The sequence below is a fragment of the Oncorhynchus clarkii genome, chromosome 18 (genome assembly GCF_045791955.1).
Source record: "Oncorhynchus clarkii lewisi isolate Uvic-CL-2024 chromosome 18, UVic_Ocla_1.0, whole genome shotgun sequence".
Taxonomy (NCBI): Eukaryota; Metazoa; Chordata; class Actinopteri; order Salmoniformes; family Salmonidae; genus Oncorhynchus; species Oncorhynchus clarkii.
Genome location: NC_092164.1, coordinates 14,607,744 through 14,635,452, shown reverse-complemented (window position 1 = coordinate 14,635,452; position 27,709 = coordinate 14,607,744). Strand labels below are relative to the sequence as shown.

Genomic DNA, 27,709 nt, shown 5'->3' with positions numbered 1-27,709 from the left:
GAGCACTGCACTGTTGGGTAGAGCTTACAAATTAAGCATTTCACTGTACCTCTGTGCCTGTGACAAAACTTTAACTTGTAAAGGTGATAGTTTGAAAGGGTGCACATCCAACTGTCACCATAGGGAGGCAGCGAAGTGCCGCCAAATGGCCAGAATGAAGTGGCTCCAGACAGTACTTGCCTATGAACATTTGATGAAAATAAACCACATAATTAAAACAAACCACACATTCACATGACTTTAGCGGTGAAGTCTTTATTACATGATAACTCACTAGCTTATTATAATGAATGTCAATAGTTCGAGTACAAAAGTAGCTAAATGACTAATGCAACTAAACCGCTGGGGTGGATAACTTCATTCCAGATGTGCTGTGATGGCGCATGCATTAAACATTTCACAGTGCATCTACACAAGCCTCCCACTACAACCTATGAACCCCCCCCCCCCCCCTCATAGCAGCGCACACAACCAACCCTCCTACAGTAACTGCAGTTCAGAGCCCTAATGGCCCCCAGTCGGCCCCAAAATAGCTGTGTAAAGTCAAGTGAGACCAGCCATACTGGCCAGGAAGATGTGCAGCAAAAATGTACAGTAAGCTATGAAGACCCATGCAGGAGGCCATCCCTGCCCCATGTGATCAGCGTGATATGGCAGCCATTTCTGTCAATCAAAGGAGGACGACCTAGGAGGGGAGCTTGTATTTACATACAGTAACATCTCAACGCTATGGAAGCAGAGGAGTCATTAGTGGAGACATATTATTGATTATTCCCTTTCATAGAATTCACTCCTTGACAGGTTCATTTGCTAAGAAAGTAACTTTGAAGTGTTCTGCTTACAAATGTTAGGCCTGGAGTAAAGACCATTAGGAATTATTCATGAATAATAATTAGGTCTATTGTGATGTCATCAAATAGAATGTCATTTGTACTCCTCGATGAGTGAAACATTGTAAATCGCTGAGCTAGTGATGGCAGCATGCCACAGGAGGTTGGCGGCACCTTAATTGGGAGGACGGGCTCGTGGTAATGACTGGAGCGCAATAGGTGGAATGGTATCAAATACATCAAACACATAGTTTGACGCCATTCCATTCGCGCCGTTTCAGCCATTATTACGAGCCGGCCTCCACTGCAGCATGCGCACACATCTTATAGACAAGAAAAGGATGGATCCAGTACACAGTATGAAATTAGTCTATAGACAGGGTTTGTTACGGGGTCCTGAATTACAAGTCACAATGAATCCAAAGAAAGTTGATCCCCCGGTGTCTCTCTAGAGAGGACTACAACATCTCTCTCTCACTACCATGCCTGACCATATACAACGGTTACAAAGCAAATGAAGTAAAACAGTTTTTTACAGCAAAAATATTCAAAACATCCCTTGCTCTTTATTCTCTGTCTACTTCTCTTTCTCTCAAGTGTCTAATATTGTTCCAAATGGAGGACGATAGAGAAATTAAATGTGAAATGATAAGAGATGAATGTCTCTCGCTCTCTTTTCCTTTCTCTCTCTCTCTCTCTCTCTCCATGAAACGGCAGGGCTTTGAGAGGCGACTCCCCCTAGTGTTAGAGAGGATGTATTACATGTCCCAACAGCATCCTCCCAGGGCCAGGTTGTCATTGACTTCTGAGAGGCAGATGTGGGAGACATGCTTTGTGGATGTTAGAGCGCCCCTTCTCTCTGCCGCTCACTGCATGACGCCGGGGGTGATGTCCGGACGCCGTGTCTGGATGATTTTGGGGCGAGGGGGGCGGTTGCTGCTGCTGGTGCTTCCTTCTGTGTCGTCCTCGCCCCCCGAGCTGTCCTGCTCGTTCTCACACACGTGGACCACTACGCTGGGGGTAGTGGGGGTGCCGGTGTGCAGCTCGTACTTCTCACCTAATTTAGAGTTGGAGAGAGGACCGTTAACACTGTAGGACTGGCCACAATCAAACTGATGGCAATACAAAGGACAGCTACTGTAATTCCATCACATTGAATTAAAATCAATTCTAATTTTAGGTTCCCATCCTCATTGTAGCAAGTGTGTGTGTGTGTGTGTGTTGTACCTGGCCCTAGTTTGGAGATGGCACAGAGAAGGTCATAGTTGATGACGGGCACGGCGTCTGGGGCCTGCTGCCACCCCACTGGTGGCGAAGCTGGGGGGGAGATCAGGAACTGTTTGTCAGGTTTAGGGGGCTCCAGGCGGGGACTGCCTATGAGGACGGACTGCAGGGCAGACGGGGGGTGGGGGGAAACGAGACACGAGGCTCAATGTAGATCAATGGAATCAATCAGTGCCAACACTGCTGCTAGCTAAACCAAAGTGATGAACACGTTTTTAAACTAATTTGTTTACCTTTATTTAACTAAGCAAGTCAGTCAAGAACAAAATCTTATTTACAATGACGGCCTACTTGTAAAGCCCTCCTCTAACCCGGATGACGCTGGGCGAATTGTGCGCCGCCCTATTGGACTCCCGATCACGGCGATACAGCCCGGGATCGAACCCGGGTCTTTAGTGACGCAGTGCCTTAGACCGCTGTGCCACTTGGGAGCTATTATTTGTAATGCATAGCTTATTTCCACTACCAAAAGATCCAAGTTACTGAAAGTATGGGGGCATTGGGTGATGTACAGAAGTCGTGTCTCTACCTGTGCGAAGTAGAGGCGCATCTCTTTGCCGTTGAAGTCGCTCTTGTGCAGTCGGAGCCGCGCCTCAGCGGCAGCCAGTGCATCGCTGAAGTTGATTCTCACACGCCGGAAACTCTTAAAGAACTGGAAGTTCACGTCCGGGTCGAAGGAGCGGAACAGAGACTCAAAACTGGCCTATAGGAGGAGAGAGAGAAAAGAGAGGGCGAGAGAGAGAAGAGAGAGAGAGGGTGAGAGAGAGAAAGAGGGTGAGAGAGAGAAAGGGTGAGAGAGAGAAAGGGTGAGAGAGAGAAAGGGGGTGAGAGAGAGAAAGGGTGAGAGAGAGAGGGGGGTGAGAGGGCGAGAGAGAAAGAGGGGGTGAGAGGGCGAGAGAGAGGGTGAGAGGTCGAGACAGAAAGAGAGAGGGCGAGAGAGAAAGAGGGGGGTGAGAGGTCGAGAGAGAAAGAGGGTGAGAGAGAGAGGGGGGTGAGAGGTCGAGAGAGAAAGAGGGTGAGAGAGAGGGGGGGGTGAGAGGTCGAGAGAGAAAGAGGGTGAGAGAGAGAGGGGGGTGAGAGGTCGAGAGAGAAAGAGGGGGGTGAGAGGGCGAGAGAGAAAGAGGGGGGTAAGAGGGCGAGAGAGAAAGAGGGGGTGAAAGGGCGAGAGAGAAAGAGGGTGAGAGAGAAAGAGGGTGAGAGAGAAAGAGGGGGTGAGAGAAAGAGGGGGTGAGAGGGCGAGAGAGAAAGAGGGTGAGAGAGAAAGAGGGTGAGAGAGAAAGAGGGTGAGAGAGAAGGTACAGTACAAGTGAGTTGGATAGTGATGTTGCCACACAGCATTAGTAATGGGATGACGTAATACATTAAATACATAAATAGGCTATGCTTCTCAAAACTGCTCAGTCACCATGATCCCACAGATAAACATTAACTACAGTTATGGGACTGTGGCCTGGGAGAGAACCAGCAGTGGGAGAGAAGCCCAACAAAAAGCCTAAAACCAAGGGGCTCAGCGGTCTGGGGCACTGCATCGCAATGCTAGAGGCTTCACTACAGACCCGGGTATGATCCCAGGCTGTGCCGCAGCCGGCCGTGACTGGGAGACCCATGAGGCGGCGCACAATTGGCCCAGCGTCGTCCGGGTTAGGGGAGGGTTTGGCCGGCCGAGATGTCCTTGTCCCATCGCGCTTTAGTGACTCCTGTGGCGGGCCGGGCGCATGCACGTTGACACGGTCGCCAGTTGTACGGTGTTTCCTCCGACACATCGGTGCGGCTGGCTTCCGGGTTAAGTGGGCATTGTGTCAAGAAGCAGTGCGGCTTGGTTGGGTCGTGTTTCGGAGGATGCACGGCTCTCGACCTTCACCTCTCCTGAGTCAGTACAGGAGTTGCAGCGATTGGACAATTGGGTACCACGAAATTGGGTAGAAAAAGGGGTTAAAAATAAAAATAAAAACCCAAGACCAGTCCAGGCACAATGACAATAAAACCAAACCCTATAAAGGCCAAATGCATTGTGATTTGAAAGGCACATTTGTCAAGTGTATGAAGACTTGTACTGTAAGTACCTTTCCAACCTCACCAACCTCGTTTCATATCTTCAGTCTTTCAGGCCTAACGTTACCCACCCCCGCCCTTCTAAAAATAGCGGCTGCAAAATGCTTGACTAAACTGTCCCCTTAAAATGAGGACCACTGCCCGGTTGTCATGGCAACCTCGCTCAACTTGTGTGCGTGCCTGGCCTTGTTGAGCGCCCGGGTCCGTCGCTAAAGAAAGACCCAGTGTGACAGCGGTCTGAAAGGAGCTCAGCTCAGACCATGAGGACCACTGCATCTCATTGGTCTAAAGCAGTTTGGAACGATTAGTTCAGTGAGAATTAATCACAAGCTGCAGCCAAGCACAGATCTTGGAACAGATTACTTAACCATTACAACCACTGGGAAATGGACCTCAAAGGCTACAGAATCTGACTTTAGATCAGTTTTAGGAGACAGATCAGAGGCAACATATAAAGCCTTCTTACCCGGGACTCAGGCCTGTCAAACACTTCCTGGTTGGTCACCGAGGCAACCAGGCAGAAGGCGTTACACTTGGTGGTCTTGAGGTGCATGATGGGAAGGGCAGGGAGGCAGAGGCCTTTCCACCTGATAATGCGGGAGGTCAGAGTTTGTGAGGAGGGGCCGGGATGAAGATGACAGGTGTGGGGGGGTTGCGCCGCCTTCCCCAGCGTGAGGGTTGAGGGAGATCTCGTTCCCACAAAAAACAAAAATAACCCTTATTTTTCCCGTTTCCCTTACTTCCTCCTCTTCTCTCTCTCTCTGTTTGTACAGTCCACACCCCACTAAGAGAGCTGTAAAAGCCTGCAGTCCTGGCCAAATGAAGAGCCAAAATGTCCAGTGACGTTCAAGCCGGAACCAGTTAGCTACTGAGCAGCTAGCCCAGATCCAGAGTTAGCTCTAAGGTTCCACCCTTGGCAGTGATGTCTGTAGGACAGAGACAGGCAGCTACACGACAGCTGAAAACAGTCCTCCGTCTAGGCTGTAGAACATTCCAACGAGACTATGGGCTGCATTTGTAAAAGTCTCATATAATACAGCCTTCTGTCTGGTCTCTAGCTCTCTCTGCAGCCACTTATATGAGAGTCACAACTACTGACGTACACCACAGCCCTTCCCTCTCTCTCTTCTCTTCCTTCATTCCATGGTTCATTCACTCCCAGCCAACCCGCTGACACAGGGGGTGTGTCCTTCCTTTCTTCCCTCCCTCCCTCCTCCACTCAGACATGGTCCCTCCCTCTCTCCTTTGCTGACTAATTAGAGAGGCAGTTGGACAGAAAGACAGAGGACTGGAAAATAACTAAATCAATCCTTAGCAGACTGAAGTGTTAATCTCTTCACTCTTCTCTTGTTCTCTCTTTCACTCACACACACAAAACATATGACAAATCTGTTGCTTAGTTGTGAATGGAAAATATGTGCAAATCAGAAACTGAGCCATGACTCTGACACAATAAAACCACACACACACACACACACACACACACACTGAATCAGCTTATCGGGGCACATGACTCTGGCCTGCTGAGCGTCAGCCGTGGAAAACACACGTCATGCTGGGTATAAATACGCCCGAGAGCTTCACTACAGAGAGACACAGACGAGAGAGAGAGAGACTAAAAGAGAGGTGGCAGAAGCACAGAGTACATGAGAAAAAGGGAGAGAGACAGCCTGAAAAACCGAGGTCTGTGTGGATAGTAAGGGAAGAGAGAGAGATGAAGGAGAACTGGTTCTTATGGAAAGTATGCAGCTGGAGGCTTGATAACACAGAAGCTTTTATGGGAGTGGTATTAATAGCACTGAGGTCCTGTGAGAGGAAAAATGTATGAGAGAGAGAGAGAGAGACTAAAGTAAAGGCTAAGCAAGTGTGTCTATAATGTATGTGCTAAATGTAGTATACACTTGTTTGTGTGTTAGTAGTGAAGTGACAATCTGTGTGTGTGTTTGTGTGTGTGTGAGAAAGCAAATGTTCCAGTGAGGGAATGGAAAATAGGAATATGAAACCAAAACAGAGAGGACGGAAAAAATGCAGGGCTGAGAGCCCCCCCCCCCCCCCCCCACACACACACAATGAGTGTTATGCAAAGGAGCTCTGAAAGAGATAGTGTGGGTGTGTGTGTGAGACTAACTAACAGGGTAGGACAAAGGTCTGGAGATGGTTAACACACACGTACACTGTCACACACACACACACACACACACACACACACACACACACACACAGAGGTCTGGAGATGGTTAACAACAACAAACACAAACACTCACATTAAACCTCAGCTGCTCTGCAGGGAGGAAGAGGAGGGAGGCACATGTTTCCATACAACACCCACAAACTTTAAAACTAGCCTACACATCCATTTTCTCAAGACTACACCCAGAGGCCTACATGCAAGTTAACAGTATCGCGGTAATGTGTCTGGACCCTCAACTGACACTTTTTGACAGCACTACTTTTATTCTGCATGCAGAGATCATCAACTCTTGTCTGAGATGTCGTCTCCAGCTGCTGCTACATTAAAGGTAGTGAGTAACAAATCATACTAGCCGTTTGCTGTGATTGACAAGCCAGTCGGCTAGAAGACAGAACCTAGAACAGCAGAGTGTGACCTCAGACAGTGACAGGTGGAACCTCAGAACTGGTTGTATATTCTAGAACACTCCACCATTGTCTGATCTGAGTGGCAGAAACAGCAGGAAAGACCAAAGTGTCACTGATAGTTATGAAGAGCACCAGAAACCAGACAGCAGACGCATGCACACCTTTACATCAAAGACTAGACAACAAAGAGATTCTGTCCCCCCAGCACATCGTAGAGGGAGACAAGTGCACAGAGGTTGTACTCAGGCAGAGTACTTAAAGGTGCAATATGCAGAAATCTCTACACCATTTCCTGGTTGCTAAAATTCTAAATTGTTCACCTAATTTCAGTTTGTGACAAAACAAGTGTAGAGAATCATTATACCATCTAAACCGCTATGAAATATATTTTCTATAACCAAAAATATTGTATTTTCAGCTGTTTGAAGCTGGTGTACAAAACTGAAAGTAAAAGACACAAAAACAAAACTTAACGGGAAGAATAGAAATAGCACACATAGAACGGATATACATACCACTTCTTAGACTTGCATTCAATGAGAATGGCAGATCTACAACTCACATTTATATGTCAATTTGGTCGAATTGCCCAAAAAAAGTTACATCATGTAGCTTTAAGTCTACCAGCTGCAGTCTGGTACTAGTGTGCAAGAACACACACACTACCTGCTCTGTTCTCTCTCCAGGCCTAAGGCTTTGTGAATCAAATATCTCTGTCACGCAAATCCCTCAGTGAGTACAGTAAGACAGTACAGGTCACAGTTTCCATTAGGTAACCTCTGGGGTGTCACGTGTGTGGCCAGTCCCTGGTGGTGACCTGTATTAAAATGACCTGTTGTAATAATGTGTGGCCCTTACTGCAGGAGGGAAGCCATTCTGATTTGGACAGGACAGTTTACCTGATTAAGGGCAGGGATGGGTCTTAAAACTAGATGAATATCTGAATAGGATGGAAACGGTGTGTGTCTTTGTCAAACATTCCTAAAGGAGAACACAGTGTTGATGCACACAGTGGAATATTCCATCACATGATCTCTCAGCTGACTCAAAGCTCCTTAAAGGACGTGACCCTCTGAAAAGAAAAACACTTTTATTCCAAACAGTCAAGTTTTTATGACCTTTACCCTGTTTCACTTCCTTCTAAGCCCAATTGAAAAATCAATCATTGATCTGTGTGTGTGAGAGTGTGTGTGTGTGTGTGAGAGAGTGTGTGTGAGAGTGAGTCAGTGAGTGATTGAGAGAGAGTTGGAGTATGTGTGGCTTGACCAGCTGTTCTGGTTTGAGCACCTGTCTCACTGTTTCTGCCCCCTCCCGTCCATGGAAGAGGCCATCAGTAGGAACATACATTTCAGCTGAATCTGACACTATTCACCAATGTCACCACACCAGCTAGGCCTCTATGTTAAACAAACAATGTGTAAATTCCATACAGCATTGACTTCTGTTTGCCATTTCTCACAATAGTACTGTTTGTATGGCCCATAGTAGTGTGTAGTAGACCCATGGTGAGTTGACACTTGGTTCTCATGAACAAAAGCAACCGTGTGTGGTAGGGCTGACCCTAAATAGTTGACTGGTTGATGGTTGTTATTTTCTCCTTTGTTTGGAGCGCTCCTGTCAACGTTGAGTATGCCTATGTGCAAATGTAGGCATATAAATGTGCCCATTTGGGGATCTGATTGTATTTCTGATTGGCTTTACGCACCACCACTAATGAGCTGTGGAGCTTCTCAAAGTAATGTTTACTTCACCTAAAACAGTAAGCAAACAAAGTCTGTTTTTACATTCATTGAGAATGACAATAGTTCCTCAATGTACACCACCGGTCCAAAGTTTTAGAACACCTACTCATTCAAGGGTTTTTCTTTATTTTTTACTATTTTATACATTGTAGAATAATTGTGAAGACATCAAAACTATGAAATAACACATATAGAATCACGTAGTAACAAAAAAAGTGTTAAACAAATCTATTTAATATTTGAGATTCTTCAAATAGCCACCCTTTGCCTTGAAGACAACTTTGCACACTCTTGGCATTCCCTCAACCAGCTTCTTGAGGTAGTCACCTGGAATGCATTTCAATTAACAGGTGTGTCTTCTTAAAAGTAAATTTGTGGAATTTCTTTCTTTCTTAATGCATTTGAGCCAATCAGTTGTGTTGTGACAATGTAGGGTGGGTATACAGAAGATAGCCCTATTTGGTAAAAGACCAAGTCCATATTATGGCAAGAACAGCTCAAATAAGCAAAGAGAAACGACAGTCCATCATTACTTTAAAACAAAGTTCAGTCAATACGGAACATTTCAAGAACTTTGAAACTTTCTTCATGTGCAGTCGCAAAAACCATCAGGCGTTATGATGGAACTGGCTCTCATGAGGACCGCCACAGGAAAGGAAGACCCAGAGTTACCTCTACTGCAGAGGATAAGTTCATTAGAATTACCAGCCTCAGAAATTGCAGCCCAAATAAATGCTTTATTTTTATTTTTTATTTTATTTTATTTTACCTTTATTTAACTAGGCAAGTCAGTTAAGAACAAATTCTTATTTTCAATGACGGCCTAGGAACAGTGGGTTAACGGATTTTTACCTTGTCAGCTCTGGGATTCGATCTTGCAACCTTTCGGTTACTAGTCCAACGCTGGTCAACTAACAGACACATCTCCACATCAACTGTTCAGAGGAGACCTGTGTGAATCAGGCCTTCGTGGTCGAATTGCTGCAAAGAAACCACTATTAAAGGACACCAATAAGAAGATGAGACTTGTTTGGACCAAGAAACATGAGCAATAGACATTAGACCAGTGGAAATGTGTCCTTTGGTCTGGAGTCCAAATTGGAGATTTTGGGTTCCAAGTGCTGCATCAGATGACCTGGCCTCCATAATCACCTGACCTCAACCAAATTGAGATGGTTTGGGATGAGTCGGACCGCAGAGTGGGAAAGGAAATGCAGCCAACAAGTGCTCAGCATATGTGAGAACTTCAAGACTGTTGGAAAAGCATTCCAGCTGAAGCTGGTTGACAGAATGCCAAGAGTTTACAAAGCTGTCATCAAGGCAATGGGTGGCTATTTTGATTTGGTTACTACATGATTCCATATGTGTTATTTCATAGTTTTGATGTCTTCACTATTATTCTACAATGTAGAAAATAGTAAAAAATAAAGAAAAACCCTTGAATGAGTAGGTGTTCTAAAACTTTTGACCGGTAGTGTATTTGAAAAATCTTTACAGCTCTCTCACTTTCGATAACAACTCAGCGTGAAAGGGAAAAATGTCATGCTCTTATCCAGTGGAAACGTCATAAAATAGACCTACCTGATTACTTCTTATCCACTGCACAAATAACCTACAGCTGTGTCCTTCTTAAGCTCACTGGCACAGGAAACTGAGGGCCCAGAATATGTTATACAATGTTGCAAGTTTGCTAGTGTGAGCTGGGCCAGACCCAAGTTAATAGTTAATACAATGTTTCAAGTTCGTTGCGTAGCCAATGTGATTTATATGATATTTCTTTTATCAGGATATTTTATACCTGCAGGCTGCAATGTTTTTATTTGTTGGTTTTATGTAGGCTATTTTTACATAGTTGCAATGGCAATAGAAGTTGCATTTTAAGTTTGTATAATTTTTATTTAGATAGAATTTTGATTAACCACATGACAATGATTTTGTGATGTGAAGATGTTATTCTAAATTAAATTAAACTGTTCCATGAAAAAGTGCATTTGAAAACCATAACTAGCATGCAAATCGGTAGAAATTGTTAGATAAATTGGCATTGCTCATGAGAAAGGTTGTGGACTCCTTGTGTAGCCCATTACCAGCAACTTCAGGAGGATGGTTGGGTCAGGTTAAGGATTTTTTCTTCTGGTTATCTTGATCTCTGGCTCCCTCTTGAGTCATGTGCGTCTTATTTCATCAAACAGTGAGCTTAAAGCATCAGACAAGCTCAATGCATATAGTTGACTTTATTAAAACAAATAGAGTGTGTCTATATGGAAAAATACGTTTAAAAATTCCGATCACTCAATTTTTTATGTGTTTTTCCCCCCCTCGATATATAGACATCCTATTTGTTATATGCAGAACGGACGACTTTCGGTCAACCAATATAAATGTTTTTATCGGGACAGCCCTAGTGTGTGGATTTATTCTATTTGCTTTAAACAAATTGCAAGGCAAAGGGCCTAGTCTTTACATAGAACTAAGTCTCTAATTTCTCCCCTTTTCAACCTCATCCCTTCCTGCTTATGACTGCTGTCCTTACTGTTCCGTGCTTCCTGCCAGCTCCAATGGAAACTCTCTCTGAATCAAAGACTAGCCTACACACAGAGCGGAAGAATGTTGTGTACACTGAAAAATACATTAGTCAGATTTCCAACACAAAAACTCAGCCCCTGTGACACATTCACCTGACCTCAGGAAGGCTAGATGTTATCAGAGACTGAGATAATGGGAGTGTGTACCAGATATGCATTTTACTAAAGATACCAATCTTTGTTTTATGATTTAGGCTATATCCTCAAAGTCCAGAAATGGTTTTGACTGAATAGGGCCCCTGCTTGCCAACTCTCTCCCTGCTGTTGTTCAGGGGGATCTCCTGAATGACATCTGGCCTAGTTAGAGCATACACCCTTTTCCATTGTTCTGATTACAGTGTGTTACGACATAGTCTACTTCCAGTGGCCTTCATTTGACTGGCAAAAGAGGTCACAGCCTCCTCAGCCAAAACCCCTGACAAGAGATCGGTGAGAGGAGCAGAGATGACTAGACATGTTTGTGCCATATCATTTTCACTTATTGGCTAGCTAAGTGGTCATGAAGGAAAGAAGACAAGGAAAGGAAAGAGTAAAATAAACACTCTGCCTGTGTGCATCTGTCCTTGGCTAAACTCTGAGATTCTGGCCCAGTTAGGACAGAATCAGTTTTTCCAAGCTTCCAGTAATGTTCTTGCTGATGGAACTGTTCCAACCCCTATGGAATCAGGCAGGGGATGGAAGGGAACAATTTCCATGTGTGTGATGAGGGTGTGAGTGGTGGATTGGAACTACACAACTAGGAGCCTAAGACTCATCTTTAGAAAGATGCCAATTCTTTGGAGGAGTGGAATGTAATACTATCTTTGGATTGAACATGAGTACACACACACACACACACACACACACACACACACACACACACACACACACACACACACACATAGGTTTAAGTTGTTTAGTAGGGAACCATTGTAATGTAATGCAAGCTTGCTTTGGTTGAATGCTTTGATCCACCATAACACACATCCTTACCTTCAGAGTTTGGTCATTGAAAACATCTTCAGTTACTTTGCATGCGATAAGGGCGTTGGGTAGGTCGGTAAACTGCACGTCGACCGTTGCCTCAGCACCATCGCTCTTCTCTGATTTCTGCATCTTGTACTTGTTCTAGTCGCGCCAGGTTAGTTGTTTCAACTTGCAGTTCGGACCTAGCAGTCACTGTAGCTAAATATACTGTGGTCCTCCGTTAGCTTTCAGCTAGCTAGCTAGCAGAAGCACTTAGCTACTATCTCATCGCAAGCTCCTTAGATTCGTCATTAATTAATGAGCAAAAGTTAAATAACTAATGTAGCTATGTTGTTTTATGGCCAAATATTTCTCAGTAAATTATATTCAAAACGCATATTACAATAAAAACTGAAAGTACTGGTATAGAGCTGGTGGCACATCGACTAAAGGAGATGACGTCAAGGGGACGAAAAACAGCTGATGCGATTTTCCGGTTTAGAACTGTCGCAACGCAGCTTCACTGATCACTGCAATTCGGGATTGTCCAAAAGATTACATGATAACGAGTTTGACTCATACAGTCTGTTTTAGATCAGTGATGTCTACGCAGCGCTTTACCCCATTGCAAATTACTGGAACGCTCCGAAGGTGATGGCACATTAGCTGCCACTGTCAGTGTTGAGTTTTAGGACACTGTCATTTTGCCCTGAACTGTTCGTTGCAAATGCCATACTTATGTCTACTGAAGTGAAGTCTATTTATTTATATGTAAATGACCTTCTATTTTATCATATTTACTACCATTATAAACAAAGCAATACTGCCCTCTAACGTTGAAAAACGTAAGGCCTACAGTCAGTATTAGATGATCTTCTTTATTTGAAGAGTATGATGGAAGCATCATCAATATGTTTACATCGAAGAATGAAATTTAAAAGATAAATAATTACTAAGGTTATTCATCCTTTTGTACCAAAATTCTCTTGTGTGAATAATTCAATTTGGTCAACAATGCAATCCTTTACATTCTGATGCCTCTACCTGTACGTCTACCTCTGACTGTCAGACAGTGGTTTTATAGGTCTACTCTGCCTAAAGCCTGAAAGGGGATAAGGGATAGTACTAGGACAACTGTGGTTTACTGAAAAGCTAACTCAGAGCATCCTCACTGACCTCAGCAGAGGCTCAGCCTATGAGTTATGTTAAAGGAGAACAGAACTGAAAACTAAACTGGCGGGGGGGGGGGGGGGGGGGGGGGATTGTTGGATGTGTTTTAGGATGCATGGAGGCAGCCATCGGGAGGAGGAGATTGTTAGGGAAGTGGTTGAATGAATGGGGGTTGGAGTGGAGTAGAGGGGCCTGGGGTATGGGGAGGGATGTGGGATACTGGGGCTATGCTGGGCTAGGCATGGTTGTGGGGGTATAGGCTCTGGAGCTGGGCTGGGCTGGGAGGATATAGGCTCTGGAGCTGGGCTGGGGGGATATAGGCTCTGGGCGGATTTAGATGAGGCAGGCTGGTCATGTGGGGATCAACTTCTGAAACTCAGCCTAATCCTTTGGAGAAGGAGGGAGAGGGAGAGGGAGAGGGAGAGAGAGAGAGAGAGAAAGAGATTGTACTTTGACCAACTGTACACAGGCACTATTTACAGATTGGAGCCCCAGGCAGCGACAACTAGAAGCTGTGCGTGTGTCCGTGGAACCTACAAACACACACTTATCCAACTTTCTCAAACTTGGCTTGAACTCCTGGACACATACTCGTTGGAACCTTGAACACACTCCTTCCCAGTGTGTGTTGGTCTTCCAGTAACCATGGAACAGTCTGAAGCTAATGGCCTCAGCCCGGACCTCTCCAATGGAGCCATCATCCACAGCCCTATAGGAACCTGTACCAACCCGGACAGACAGAGACAACGAGATGAAGAGGAGGAGGAGGATGTAGAACTAGCAGAGGAGGTGTTAGAACTGGGGGAGGAGGTGGGCGAGGACATGGAGTACATTGGGATGGCAGGTGCAGCTGATCATTTCGATGTGACGATGCAAGCTAGCGGGAGCGGAGGAAAGGAGGGAGAGGAGGGGGAGAGGGGGATTGAAGAGGAGGTTGGTTTACAGGAAAAGAGAGAGGGGGATAAAGGGGAGCGGGAGCTGACCGTGACAGTTGTTGTAATTGAAGAGGAGGAGAAAGAGCAGGATAAATTTGTAGAGGCTGTTGAAGAAGAGAAGTTTGCTGAGAGAGAGGAGGAGTCAGCAGGGGCGGAGAAAGAGAGAGAAATAGAGGAGAGAGAAGCTCCTCTCCCCCCACCACCCCCTAGTTTACCTGAAACTGAGTCCATTAATGATGAGGTAGAGAGGAAAGCCTTGGAGACATCTCCAGAGGCAGAAAAGGCACAAGTCATTTTGCCTGTTGATGAGACAGAGAAGACAGAGGACAATGTCGGTTTGACGACAACAGAACCGCCAGTCCCGTCAACTAATGATGAGGTGGAGAGTAAAGAAGAGCTGTGTACAGAGAGTCGAAAGCCAGAAACCACATCCACTACAGATGAGTTAACGAAGGGAGAGCAGAGTGGCGGTCAGGATGCAGAGATGCCCATCAGCCAGGTGACTAATGATGATGGCATGGCGAGAGTGAGTGATGAAAGCAGGAGTCAAGTGACCGATGACTGTCAAACGGTGTCCACTAGTGATGAGGTCAGAGAAACACGGCAGGAGGGAGGACAGGAAGAGGAGCCTAAACATCAGCCAGCCAATGACAATGAAGGAGAGAGCGAGGAAAGTAACAATAAATTGGCAAAAAATCGACAGGTTTCACAAGAAGAGAGGGATGATAACCAGCAGGGAAGTGAGACGAGTACAGAGAAAAAAGAGGAGGAGGTTAAAAGCCATGTTACAGAAGAACAGGGAGAGACAACTAAAGCAGTTTTAGTGAAAAAAGAGGATTGGCGTCAAGCGACAGAGCACCAGCCCCCGTTGTTTGTTACCAAGGAGTTCATAGCGCTTGGAGTCGTCAAGAGTCAGGCAACCACAGCTCAACAGCCACAGGATGTTGTCACTCCACCTGTTGAGGTAGAGGGAGGGAGCAAGAGCAAGGCACAGCCACTGATACAGCCCAATGAGAGTCAGGAGGGTGAGAACGGCTCTAAAGAGGAGGGAGGTATACAACAGACAGAACAGCAGCTACAGGTGGAAGAGGGTGACAGTGATAGGGCAGTGAAGGGAGGTGGTAGGGAGAGAGAAGAGCCGCAACAGGTTGGAGATAATGCGGTGGTGGGGATGGACACAGAAGGCAGCAAAGTAGAGGAGGAGCAAAAGAAGGAGGATAATGTAGACATAGCAGAGGAAGAGAGAAGAGGTGGCGGCGGTATGGAGGAACAGACGGAAAAGGCTTTGGAGCCTGATTATGCTGCCAGAGAAGAGGGGGAAGAGAAAGAAGACAAAGTTGTAGCTCAGCCACAGGTACAGATACTCAAGGGTTCAGCAGAAGCTACACAGGAGGACGACGACAAGGATTTAGAGCATGTCGAGGAGGCTTTCGAGCTTGAGGAGGGAGGAGACATGGAGAAAGAACAGCCAGGAGAGGTCATTCTGGATGAGCCCGGAGCTGCAGAGGTGGGAGGGGCTGAAGAGATGGATAATCCAGTCCCGGTCTCAGAGATAGGAACGGGAGGAGCAGAGGGAGGGGGTGAGTTGGAGGAACAGCCAGTGACAAACATTGACGATAATCTAGACTCACAATCAGAGGTAGCGATTGAGATGGCGGAAGAGCCAGAAGATCTCATTGAGGATGAGTCTAAATCTGCATTAGAGGGATGCAGCGAGAGAGTAGAACAGCCAGGGCCTGCCACTAAGGATGAGCCAGTAAAGTTTGGGAAGGAATACACAGCGAAGGAAAGAAGGAAAGAGAAGAAAGAAGAGGTGGAGCTAGGGGTCAAAAGTCGCAAAGCCAGGATAGAGAATGGGTTCCCTGGAACAGAGGAGGTGAAACGACAACTGCTGAATGAGATGCTGCTAACTCCCACAAGGCTGAGACAGGGAAAAATGAAAGAGGAGGCGACAGTAAAAAGAGACAGGGTGACACCCCGCAGAGGGAGCAACGACTGGATCAAGAAGGAGGCCCCAGAGGAGGCGCAGACCCGCAGAGGGAGCAACGACTGGATCAAGAAGGAGGCCCCAGAGGAGGCGCAGACCCGCAGAGGGAGTAACGACCGGATCAAGAAGGAGGCCCCAGAGGAGGTGCAGACCCGCAGAGGGAGCAACGACTGGAACAAGAAGGCGGCCCCAGAGGAGGCGCAAACCCGCAGAGGGAGCAACGACTGGAACAAGAAGGCGGCCCCAGAGGAGGCGCAGACCCGCAGAGGGAGCAACGACTGGATCAAGAAGGAGGCCCCAGAGGAGGCGCAGACCCGCAGAGGGAGCAACGACTGGATCAAGAAGGAGGCCCCAGAGGAGGCGCAGACCCGCAGAGGGAGTAACGACTGGATCAAGAAGGAGGCCCCAGAGGAGGCGCAGACCCGCAGAGGGAGCAACGACTGGAACAAGAAGGCGGCCCCAGAGGAGGCGCAGACCCGCAGAGGGAGCAACGACTGGAACAAGAAGGCGGCCCCAGAGGAGGCGCAGACCCGCAGAGGGAGCAACGACTGGAACAAGAAGGCGGCCCCAGAGGAGGCGCAGACCCGCAGAGGGAGCAACGACTGGAACAAGAAGGCGGCCCCAGAGGAGGCGCAGACCCGCAGAGGGAGCAACGACTGGAACAAGAAGGCGGCCCCAGAGGAGGCGCAGACCCGCAGAGGGAGCAACGACTGGAACAAGAAGGCGGCCCCAGAGGAGGCGCAGACCCGCAGAGGGAGCAACGACTGGAACAAGAAGGCGGCCCCAGAGGAGGCGCAGACCCGCAGAGGGAGCAACGACTGGAACAAGAAGGCGGCCCCAGAGGAGGCGCAGACCCGCAGAGGGAGCAACGACTGGAACAAGAAGGCGGCCCCAGAGGAGGCGCAGACCCGCAGAGGGAGCAACGACTGGAACAAGAAGGCGGCCCCAGAGGAGGCGCAGACCCGCAGAGGGAGCAACGACTGGAACAAGAAGGCGGCCCCAGAGGAGGCGCAGACCCGCAGAGGGAGCAACGACTGGAACAAGAAGGCGGCCCCAGAGGAGGCGCAGACCCGCAGAGGGAGCAACGACTGGAACAAGAAGGAGGCCCCAGAGGAGGCGCAGACCCGCAGAGGGAGCAACGACTGGAACAAGAAGGCGGCCCCAGAGGAGGCGCAGACCCGCAGAGGGAGCAACGATTGGAACAAGAAGGCGGCCCCAGAGGAGACGCAGACCCGCAGAGGGAGCAACGACTGGAACAAGAAGGCGGCCCCAGAAGAGGCGCAGACCCGCAGAGGGAGCAACGACTGGAACAAGAAGGCGGCCCCAGAAGAGGCGCAGACCCGCAGAGGGAGCAACGACTGGAACAAGGAGGCGGCCCCAGAGGAGGCACAGACTCCCTGGTGGAGGGAGGACTGGGCCAAGAAGGAGGCCCCAGAGGAGGCACAGACCCCCGAGAGGAGTGAGGACTGGATAAAGGAGCTGAAGTCGGTGCTCAAAGAGGAGGTACTTTCCCCGAAGAGGAGAGAGGAGCAGGTGAAGAAAAAGAAGAAGAAGGTGGTGGTCATGGACGAAGTGCCCACGTTCATGCACCAGAGGACAGAAGTGAAGATAGAGGTGAAGAAAGAGAAGGAGGCGCAGGGGGAGGAGAAGACGCCAAAGAAGTCTGTGAGGCTGCAGAGCCCAACTTCTCACGAGGAAGACAGCGACAGTCCGGACCCCCAGGAGTACGAGATCTCCCTCTATGTCAAGGTACAGTAGCACCAAGGGTTAACTATGGGTTAGCTATGACGTTAAGAACGTTGCAGATAGACATGTGATGAATAAAGCTGACACAATTCCCTTTTTTAGACGACAGGCAATCACATGTGTTCTATCTACAATACACCCTGTGTAGTACACAGTACATTTATATCTGAAAGTTATGTTATGTTGCATCTTCCTGAACAGACCCCAGTGCTTCCTGGTCCTGTAGAGCTACAGGCTGTATCGATCAGCTGATTACCTGAATCAGGTGTGTTACCCTGCACATCCTGTGGGTGCTCTGGACCAGGACTGAAGAGCACTGAGGGGTGTGGTCTAAGATGTATAGATCTCTCTGCCATTGTCTCCGTGTATTGGCAACTCCACTTGTAGCAGGTTATAGTTTAGCATGTGTTTAAAGTCAAGTGTAGCTTCTATTCAGGTAACGGCTACAAGATGTATCTGCCCACATGTCACAACAATACAGACCCACCCCTTCTCTTCCTTCTTTCTTTCTCTCTCTCTATCTGCCTCCAACTCTCACATGGTAATCCAATCAGTGTTTCGGAATCCTTGAGAATTATCTACTTAGCTCGTAATGGAACTTTCCTGTCATCCTGTTCTATAGATTACACATGGGGCTACATGTAGCGTGCTAGCTAGCATCATAGGAAAACTCATGCCAGCCACTAGCCCTAGCCCACCTTTTAGCTTATCTTAGCTACTTAGTTGCTAATTATATTAGTGTCTGGTCTATAGTCATGTTCAGTTGGTCATAAAGGCTAGCTCAGACACTGTCCGCTCAAAGCCCCAGACATTGTTCTGTTGTTGTGGTCTATTCTCCCCTGGCTGGTTTAAAGTAATGCGATTTGACAACTTGAAATGGCCGTCTGTCGCGAGTCGTTGAGAGAGAGAGGATGTTGTTGTTATCAATAGCCTACTTTCTGTGGCCTGTTCTTCTTTACCACCGAGTGTAGCGACATGGCAACATACAATGATACTGGCTTCGCTTCAGATCTGGGCCTGGAAAATATACTGTAAGGGAGTAGTTAGCAGGTAACTTAATTTACGTCGTAATAAAGACACTGTTTGGCCCTGCAGGTCAGAGGTGGTGTAGTAAGGAAAAAAGAGGGTCTGTGTGTCTGGCCAGTAAAGTATTAGCCTGCTGGACTTATTCAAAAACACACCGCCATTTTGAAAATCTGTTGCTAAGGAAACATCAAGCATACTTACGGTTTGGGTGTGAGGCATGTTGTGTAATATTCCCTGTGTTATGATTGCATGTGAGGTATTTTGTTGGGGTTGTGTGTGATTGTGTTAGCATGTGGGAGTCATGTCGCTGGGTTGCCTGTGATCCCACTGGGATCTCCTTATCTCATCCCATTTAGAGAGTGATATTCTACTGTAATTCTACCCCTCTTTAGCTGATTGCACACACACACATACCCAGATGCACACACACAGTTACACGGAGACACACACACACACACACACACACACACACACACAGTCTTGACGGCCCCATTGTCCCCATTGCGTGCCTGTGTGTGAGGGGTATTCTAGTAGTGTTGTTGGTGAGTGTTCTGGTGCAAAATGGCTGCCGTAGCATCACCTGTGGCCCACTATCAATGTAAAGTGCTTTGAGGACTAGGTGGAGAGCACTACATTGAGCCACTACATCATTATGCTCCATTCTAGCCTCGACTGTATTGCTTTGAGCCATGCATTTCTGGTCAGTTGTCTATAAAAAGCCTGTATTAAAAAGTTACCTGACATGGTACCTCCTTTGGCTCAATTGGTTGGAGTGTGGCTCTCTATAGCAACCCCAGGGTTGTGGATTTGACTCCCACATGTGCTACATAATACTGTATGTGTGCTAACCGTCAGTCGCCTAGATAAAACCTCCTGCTAAAAATTGGCATATTGTTATGGCGTTGTAGGTCTGGAGGGCTGCATGCCATGGACCCAGGACGTGACCAACACAACAAAGGCACATTCCAGTGTTTGATGAAGGTGCCCTGGCGCCCAGCTGAAGGATTAAGCCTGGGGGAAAATGTCCTAATATCCTGGCCTGTTCTCCTGGGGCGCCTGCTCACATAATACAATAGACGCCTTTGTCTTGCTCTTGGTGTGAGAGCAACTGTAGGTATGCTCCATGGCCAAGGTCAGGGGAGGCAGGAGGCAGGAGCAAGCTCCAACTGTGGCTTTCACCAAAGTTAGAGACTCAAGGAAAACATGGAGGAAATTATTTTTGCATTTTCTCTCTGCCTCCTCTCTCTCTCTCTCTCTCTCTCTCTCTTTTTCTTTCTTCCCTTCTCACCCCCCCCTCTCTCTCTCGCTCTTTCTTTCTCTTTCACTCTTTCCCTCTCTCCTTCTCACCCCTCTCTCTCTCCCCTCTCCCCCTCTCTCTCTCTCTCCCCTCTCTCTTTCCCCTCTCCCCCTCTCTCCCCTCTCTCTCTCCCCTCTCCCCCTCTCTCTCTCTCCCCCCTCTCTCTCTCTCTCTCTCTCTCTCTCTGTCTCTTTCTCTCTCTATTTCTCTCTGACAATAAGCTGATTATCAGGCCTGCTGGTATGGAGCTGACTGGGGTGTCTGGGGACAAGAGGGGGTGACAGGGCCCACTCTGCCTACACACATGCAGATATTTGACTTATTGGTCCGCTGTTGTTGTCATTATGGTAACAAAGTCACACAGCACACTTGAATGGTCACCTATTGCCATGAGCTTTGGGGTCAGAGTTGAAGTGTGATGAGTCAGAGTTGGTTGGGTTTGTAATGATCTCAGTAGAAATATACATGATCAAACAATGTTATGTTGTTGACAACTTTCTACCCAATGAGGTACTTCTATGATATGCATGCACAGTATGGTTGGTTGCCTACGAGGAGTACGTTTTCAGTGAGTGTGTGTGTGTGTGTGTGTGTGTGTGTGTGTGTGTGTGTGTGTGTGTGTGTGTGTGTGTGTGTGTGTGTGTGTGTGTGTGTGTGTGTGTGTGTGTGTGTGTGTGTGTGTGTGTGTGTGTGTGTGTGTGTGTGTGAGAAACACATTGCGCTTTTCCATCAGGGTCAGAACAGGCCTGAGGATTCCATCAACTCCCACACACTGACCCCAGAACAGACCTCACACTGTTCTGCCAGCCTACACTGACACCATACCTACAGACTCTGGGTCAGTCAGTTGGTGCCTATTGTTGCTGTTGTTTGAGGATTGATAAAAACGTATACTGGTGCACCAAAAGAGGCAGAGTTTCTGCATTGTAGGTTATTAAGGGCAGTGAATGAGCTAATTTTACTGGAATCATAAACTGAGACTTTTGCATCAGGAAGAAATTATTGTAGAGGGGCACATGGACCTGATTACGTATCTAAACAAGTTTGCACTCTGTTCTCTGTTTGGCATGGGCTATTATTAATTCATTATGTCAGTACCTGTAGCTGAATTCAACACATCAGAACTACAATCTATAAACGAAAGACGCCCCACCAGACAGGGAAAACACCCAAACAGTGTGTCTATTATGCTAGCCGTGTGTGGCTAACAAAGAGGGAGTGTGCTGTGCAAAACGTCTCACTGTCCTGCTCTGCATATCTAAACCCACCTCCCCTCGATCTTACCACCCCAATCATGGACACCCACAGCTACAGAACCCTCAGACCCGGTCCGGTCTCAGTCAGCCCAGACAGAGACAGTAACTTTCACGAGTTTCTCTGACAGAACCTGACTGATTGGAGGCAGATTGATTTACCGATCGGGCTGTGTCTTTGGACCTCTAGGTTATGAGTCCATAAACTGATACCTTGACTTGTGTTGTCACCATGGCCTGGTTTGACATAGCAGCCAAAAAGCTGGGGTTCCCAACTATCGAGCTGTTTGTCAAGGTAAGAGTTGAGCTTGAAGTATGAAGGAATTTGATGCTGCTGGTGCTGTTGTTGTTGCTGGTGGTGGTGCTGTTGTTGTTGCTGGTGTTGGTGCTGTGGTTGTTGCTGGTGGTGGTGGTACTGTTGTTGTTGCTGCTGGTGGTGCTGTTGTTGTTGCCGCTGGTGGTGGTACTGTTGTTGTTGCTGGTGGTGGTGCTGTTGTTGCTGCTTGTGGTGGTGGTGCTGTTGTTGTTGCTGGTGCTGCTGGTGGTGCTAGTGTTGTTGATGATCTCTCAGGTTTGTTGAGGACCTTTAGTGGCAAGAGATCGTCAGGGCCGATTCAACGTGTTGTGGTAGTGTGTTCTACCAGACAGGGAATAATGACCAGGGCATTTGTGATTGGGGCCTGTTGTATGTACTGTATGTATTTGAACTGTGTGTGTATGAGTTGGACTGAACCTTTTGTGTGTCTCCTACTTAGGCTGGCAGTGATGGTGAGAGCATCGGGAACTGTCCGTTCTCCCAGCGCCTCTTCATGATTCTGTGGCTGAAGGGAGTTATTTTCAACGTCACCACAGTTGACCTCAAAAGGTATGGGTACATCATCCCATCGGCCGATACGTCTATCAATCAATCAATTGTGTTCTATATCAGGATCAACAGGGTTTGAAATACTTTCTAAAGACATTCAGCCATTAATGCTGGATGATGTTTATGTGGGTTCCCTGACACAGGAGCCCTGTAAGAACCTTGTAATAATGTGTTACCCAGGAAACCGGCAGACCTGCAGGACCTGGCCCCGGGGACCAACCCTCCATTCGTCACATTTAACGGGGAGGTGAAGGTCGACGTCAACAAGATAGAAGAGTTCCTTGAGGAAAAACTCACGCCACCACGGTACACACCCACCACTTCCTGTCTATTGCCTGTCAATCAAACGACCACTTCCTGGATTCAACTGACCAATCCTGATGTCTGATATATCTTTCTCAGGTACCCCAAGTTGGCGACTAATCACCCAGAGTCAAACACCGCAGGTATAGATGTGTTCTCCAAGTTCTCTGCCTACATCAAGAACCCCCGCAAAGATACCAACGACGGTAAGGCTTGTGTTTGTGTGTACTGCGTGTGTGTACTGTGTTTTTGTGTGTTTACACTGTATCCTGTGTGTCTCTGACTGTGATTACAATGTCTGTGTGTGTGCATCTCTGTCTGTCTGTGTTCACTCACAGTATACCGTGTGTGTGTGTGTGTGTGTGTGTGTGTGTGTGTGTGTGTGTGTGTGTGTGTGTGTGTGTGTGTGTGTGTGTGTGTGTGTGTGCGCGTGCGCGTGTGTGTCTGTGTGTGTGTGTCTGTGTGTGTGTGTGGGGCGTGGTGGGGGGTGGGGTGGGGGTGCAGGCCTGGAGAAGGCCCTGTTGAAGTCTCTGAGGCGGCTGGATGAATTCCTGAGGACCCCCCTGCCGGAGGAGATCGATGCCAACAGCACAGAAGACCCTCAGGAGTCCACACGCTGCTTCCTGGATGGACCTGACCTCACACTGGCAGACTGCAACCTGCTGCCCAAACTACACATTATAAAGGTACTACTGCCCAGACTACACATTATAAAGGTACTGCTGCCTAGACTACACATTATAAAGGTACTGCTGCCCAAACTACACATTATAAAGGTACTGCTGCCCAGACTACACATTATAAAGGTATTGCTGCCCAGACTACACATTATAAAGGTACTACTGCCCAGACTACACATTATAAAGGTACTGCTGCCCAGACTACACATTATAAAGGTACTGCTGCCCAGACTACACATTATAAAGGTACTACTGCCCAGACTACACATTATAAAGGTACTGCTGCCTAGACTACACATTATAAAGGTACTGCTGCCCAAACTACACATTATAAAGGTACTGCTGCCCAGACTACACATTATAAAGGAATTGCTGCCCAGACTACACATTATAAAGGTACTACTGCCCAGACTACACATTATAAAGGTACTGCTGCCCAAACTACACATTATAAAGGTACTGCTGCCCAGACTACACATTATAAAGGTATTGCTGCCCAGACTACACATTATAAAGGTACTACTGCCCAGACTACACATTATAAAGGTACTGCACCCAGACTACACATTATAAAGGTACTGCTGCCCAGACTACACATTATAAAGGTACTACTGCCCAGACTACACATTATAAAGGTACTGCTGCCTAGACTACACATTATAAAGGTACTGCTGCCCAAACTACACATTATAAAGGTACTGCTGCCCAGACTACACATTATAAAGGAATTGCTGCCCAGACTACACATTATAAAGGTACTACTGCCCAGACTACACATTATAAAGGTACTGCTGCCCAAACTACACATTATAAAGGTACTGCTGCCCAGACTACACATTATAAAGGTACTGCTGCCCAGACTACACATTATAAAGGTACTGCTGCCTAGACTACACATTATAAAGGTACTGCTGCCCAGACTACACATTATAAAGGTACTGCTGTCTAGACTACACATTATAAAGGTACTGCTGCCCAGACTACACATTATAAAGGTACTGCTCCCCAGACTACACATTATAAAGGTACTGCTGCCCAGACTACACATTATAAAGGTACTACTGCCCAGACTACACATTATAAAGGTACTGCTGCCTAGACTACACATTATAAAGGTACTGCTGCCCAGACTACACATTATAAAGGTACTACTACCAATAATACCCACCTTGCTGCCTAGACTACACATTATAAAGGTACTACTACCAATAATACCCACCTTGCTGCCTAGACTACACATTATAAAGGTACTACTACCAATAATACCCACCTTGCCGCCTAGACTACACATTATAAAGATCCTGCTGCCCAGACTACACATTATAAAGGTACTACTACCAATTATACCCACCTTGCCGCCAAGACTACACATTATAAAGGATCTACTTTAATGACTTATATCCTCTAAATTCTCACATCAACACTGACCTCTATCACTGATCCATATGAGTTGTGATTTGTTTCTCTCAAAGTGATTCCCATGTTTAGGCTACTTCCTGGTCTGTTTCATGACATCACCTGTGTCTCGGTTCTGTCCCAGGTGGTGGCCAGGAAGTACCGTGGCTTTGAGATCCCGGCGGAGATGGCGGGGGTGTGGCGCTATCTGAACCACGCCTACAAGAGGGAAGAGTTTACTAACACCTGTCCTGTTGAGCGCGAAATCGAATTTGCCTACATAGATGTGGCCAAACGAATCAAATAGCAACAGGGGGAGGAGGGAGAGACTGAGAAGGCCCAATCCCAAATTGTGTGTGTGTGCGTGTGTGTGTGTGTGTCTTTGTGCACTCACAGGTTGGGTTGCACGGCACTCATATGTAGTGTCATGGCTGCTGTGATTGTAAGACCACTAGACAGAGAGGTCTGCACCCATTTCACATCCAGTCCTTTTGGCCAAAGCCCTCTGCGGTGCACTATAATACAGCTGTATGGTGTCATTGAAGACACAGACACTGTTAGAAACCTAGTGGAGGAACTCTAACAGCGTATAGTACTATCTACTAATACTGCGACATTGTAAAACTGTCCTAAAGCAGCCATAAGCATTCATTAGAGTGTTATAACCTCTGTGTCTTAGAGGTATAGCAGAGCACAGGTAGACATGCCATACTTATATGAATATGCAACACTTTGGCCTTGATCACAGTATTAACCTATGTCTAAAAATTAACATACATATACTTTATAAATTCACTTTTCATTAGTTTCTCCCCCGTCTTATTTTGGCTATCTATGGGTGAATAATAATCAATAGTAAAAAGCTTTTTGATGTCAAGGTCTGACTTATCTATTTGTACGTTTTGTAAAAGCAAATCTGCTTTAACACCATTTATATCGAATTCTATTGACCATAACAGGATTGTGGGTGGGGCTTCCTGTTGAGAAGCTCACCTGTTTGGGCCTTCCTGAACATGCAGGTTGAATCGGAAGCCATTTTGATTGTGGCGGAAGTGTGTACTGTATCTCTCTATGCACCAAACAAATACTGACACAACCCTGTGTACTCGCCTTATAATCCTCACCAGAGGAGACTTTATTAAACTGATTTCAGAACAGTGATTTGTCTTTGATATTTTTGTTACCTTGCTTTGTGTATCTTTTGATGTATGACAACTTCTGACAGACTTTTGAATATGGGGTGACCTTTCCCTTTAAACCTCAACCCAGTCACCCACAGTCACCAAGGCAACGGTACTACTGACTCTTCTGTGGAACCAAAACGTAAAAGCCCTAATATCAACAAACGTAGTTTACAGTGCCACCATGGGTTACCATGGGGACATCCTCTCCAGGAATTCTAGAGTTTTGCAAGAAGTGTGTAAATCTCTTATGTAAATCTCTACCACCAATGTAAGCAGTCCAGTAACATTACATTATACAACCAATGTGTACATAACCTTTAAGACTGAGACCTAATAGTCTCTCAGCTTTGCGATGATGCCTCGAACCCTTTCAAATGATCTTGTGAGCCACTCAAAAAACAGCAATACATCTGCCCTCAACCTCATCTTTAGCAGCCAACTGCACACAGTTTCAGTCATTTTTAACATATTGGTCATTCCATAATGAACAACTGAGAGAGCGAGAGAGAGAGAGAGAGGGATCTGTAGAAAAATAAACGTCTTTATTGTCCTATAGTTTTATCATGCTCGGGTCATCTTTATTAGAGATCACACACAGCGTTTTCTCTTCTATAAACGGTTAACAGACTTTCGTGCACATAGGCACAAGTACACACGTCGATGATGGGGCGACCTGATTGGTCAGTACTGTTATTCATGAGCCAATGAAAAGGTCAGTGGTGGCGCCGGGCCTCTGATGCCTCGCCGCATTGGTTGCCTAGTGCCCGGGTGCAGGGTGGGGGTAGGATGGGGGGAATGTTGGTTTGGAGGGTACCATGGATGTTTACAGGGGTGTTTGTCAGGGTCTGTGGAGGATCAGTTTTGGGAGCAGTACTTCCAGAAACACACTGTTGGAGAGAAAGAGAACGAGATTAGGAAGTTGAGCAGTATCTTCAAATATTAGCAAACATGACAAAACAGGAAACCAGTGAAAAAATACTTCCTAATTGACTTTTGACCCCTTGCAGTCACCTCTCTTGTTGCTGGGCTTCTTGGGTTGCTGTGGAAGGGACTTCTTGAAGTTTCGGCCACTCAGACTGTCTATGCCGTCAGTGCTGGGCCGGGATGCAGTGACGCTACCTCCAACATCCACAGGAGGCACTGTGGTGGTTTTCACTCTATCCGCCTCAGCTACCTTCAGTACAGGAATAGAAGAAGTCACACTTTAGTTTCAAGCAGGCAGGAGGATCCTTTGAAATGATGTATCCCAGGTACAGTATTTAACATTTTATAAAGGAGAAGTTGAGGTTCACAACTTAATGTCAGATGGTTCCACACCCTGAAAGTAGTCTACTGGCGAAGAGAAACTGTATTCCATGGTTAAGTTTTCTTTAAACAGCCACTACAAACATCAGGTAGCTTCAGCCAATCGCTAGCTAGCAATCAATGGAGGTGACAGGGGCAAAAGTGCAATGTAAAAAAAACATGTATGGCCAAATCACATTTAAAGTAACATTAAACAAAATATTGAGTTGATCTTAGAATTTAGAAAAATGTCATAGTTGCCCCTATCACTCCATTAGATGTATTACTTTCTAAAAACACATCCTGGTGTGAAAGTAACTATTCTATCCCAAGGCAGGTAGGAATATCATAAACACAAACAGCATTGATTTACCGCTTTCTTCTTCTTTCCTGAATTTCTGCCGTTTGCTGACCCTCTGGGCATCATGGTCATCCGTGTGCTCAGAGTGCTGTTGATCGCCCTGCTGAGTTCCTCCAGCGCTGACAGCATCTTCAGGATCTGGGCTCGTCTATCTGGACTGCTCGTCACCGGATCCATCTTCAATCGT

At 46.7% G+C, this 27,709-nt stretch overlaps 2 protein-coding genes across 5 annotated transcripts; one reads left to right on the top strand and one right to left on the bottom strand.

The window, feature by feature from the left end:
* Positions 1-239: 239 nt before the first annotated feature.
* Positions 240-12,514, bottom strand: LOC139373047 (calcipressin-1-like). 2 transcript variants are annotated; one of them, XM_071113074.1, is made up of 4 exons: positions 12,064-12,514; positions 2,644-2,817; positions 2,058-2,217; positions 240-1,887 (listed from the first exon to the last, which is right to left on the bottom strand). In XM_071113074.1, the coding sequence occupies exons 1-4, from the start codon at positions 12,184-12,186 to the stop codon at positions 1,697-1,699; spliced, it is 648 nt and encodes a 215-aa protein (XP_070969175.1). In that variant the 5' UTR covers positions 12,187-12,514; the 3' UTR covers positions 240-1,696. The 2 variants fall into 2 exon arrangements, with proteins under 2 accessions (XP_070969175.1, XP_070969176.1); XM_071113075.1 differs by lacking the exon at positions 12,064-12,514 and adding an exon at positions 4,633-5,232.
* A 1,175-nt stretch (positions 12,515-13,689) lies between these two features.
* Positions 13,690-25,854, top strand: LOC139373046 (chloride intracellular channel protein 4-like). Of its 3 annotated transcripts, none has more exons than XM_071113071.1 (6): positions 13,690-17,877; positions 22,206-22,315; positions 22,496-22,621; positions 22,718-22,824; positions 23,123-23,304; positions 24,839-25,854. In XM_071113071.1, the coding sequence occupies exons 1-6, from the start codon at positions 13,852-13,854 to the stop codon at positions 24,998-25,000; spliced, it is 4,713 nt and encodes a 1,570-aa protein (XP_070969172.1). In that variant the 5' UTR covers positions 13,690-13,851; the 3' UTR covers positions 25,001-25,854. The 3 variants fall into 3 exon arrangements, with proteins under 3 accessions (XP_070969172.1, XP_070969173.1, XP_070969174.1); XM_071113073.1 differs by lacking the exon at positions 13,690-17,877 and adding an exon at positions 21,406-21,745; XM_071113072.1 differs by lacking the exons at positions 22,206-22,315; positions 22,496-22,621; positions 22,718-22,824; positions 23,123-23,304; positions 24,839-25,854 and adding an exon at positions 19,809-19,915.
* The last annotated feature ends 1,855 nt before the right edge of the window (positions 25,855-27,709 follow it).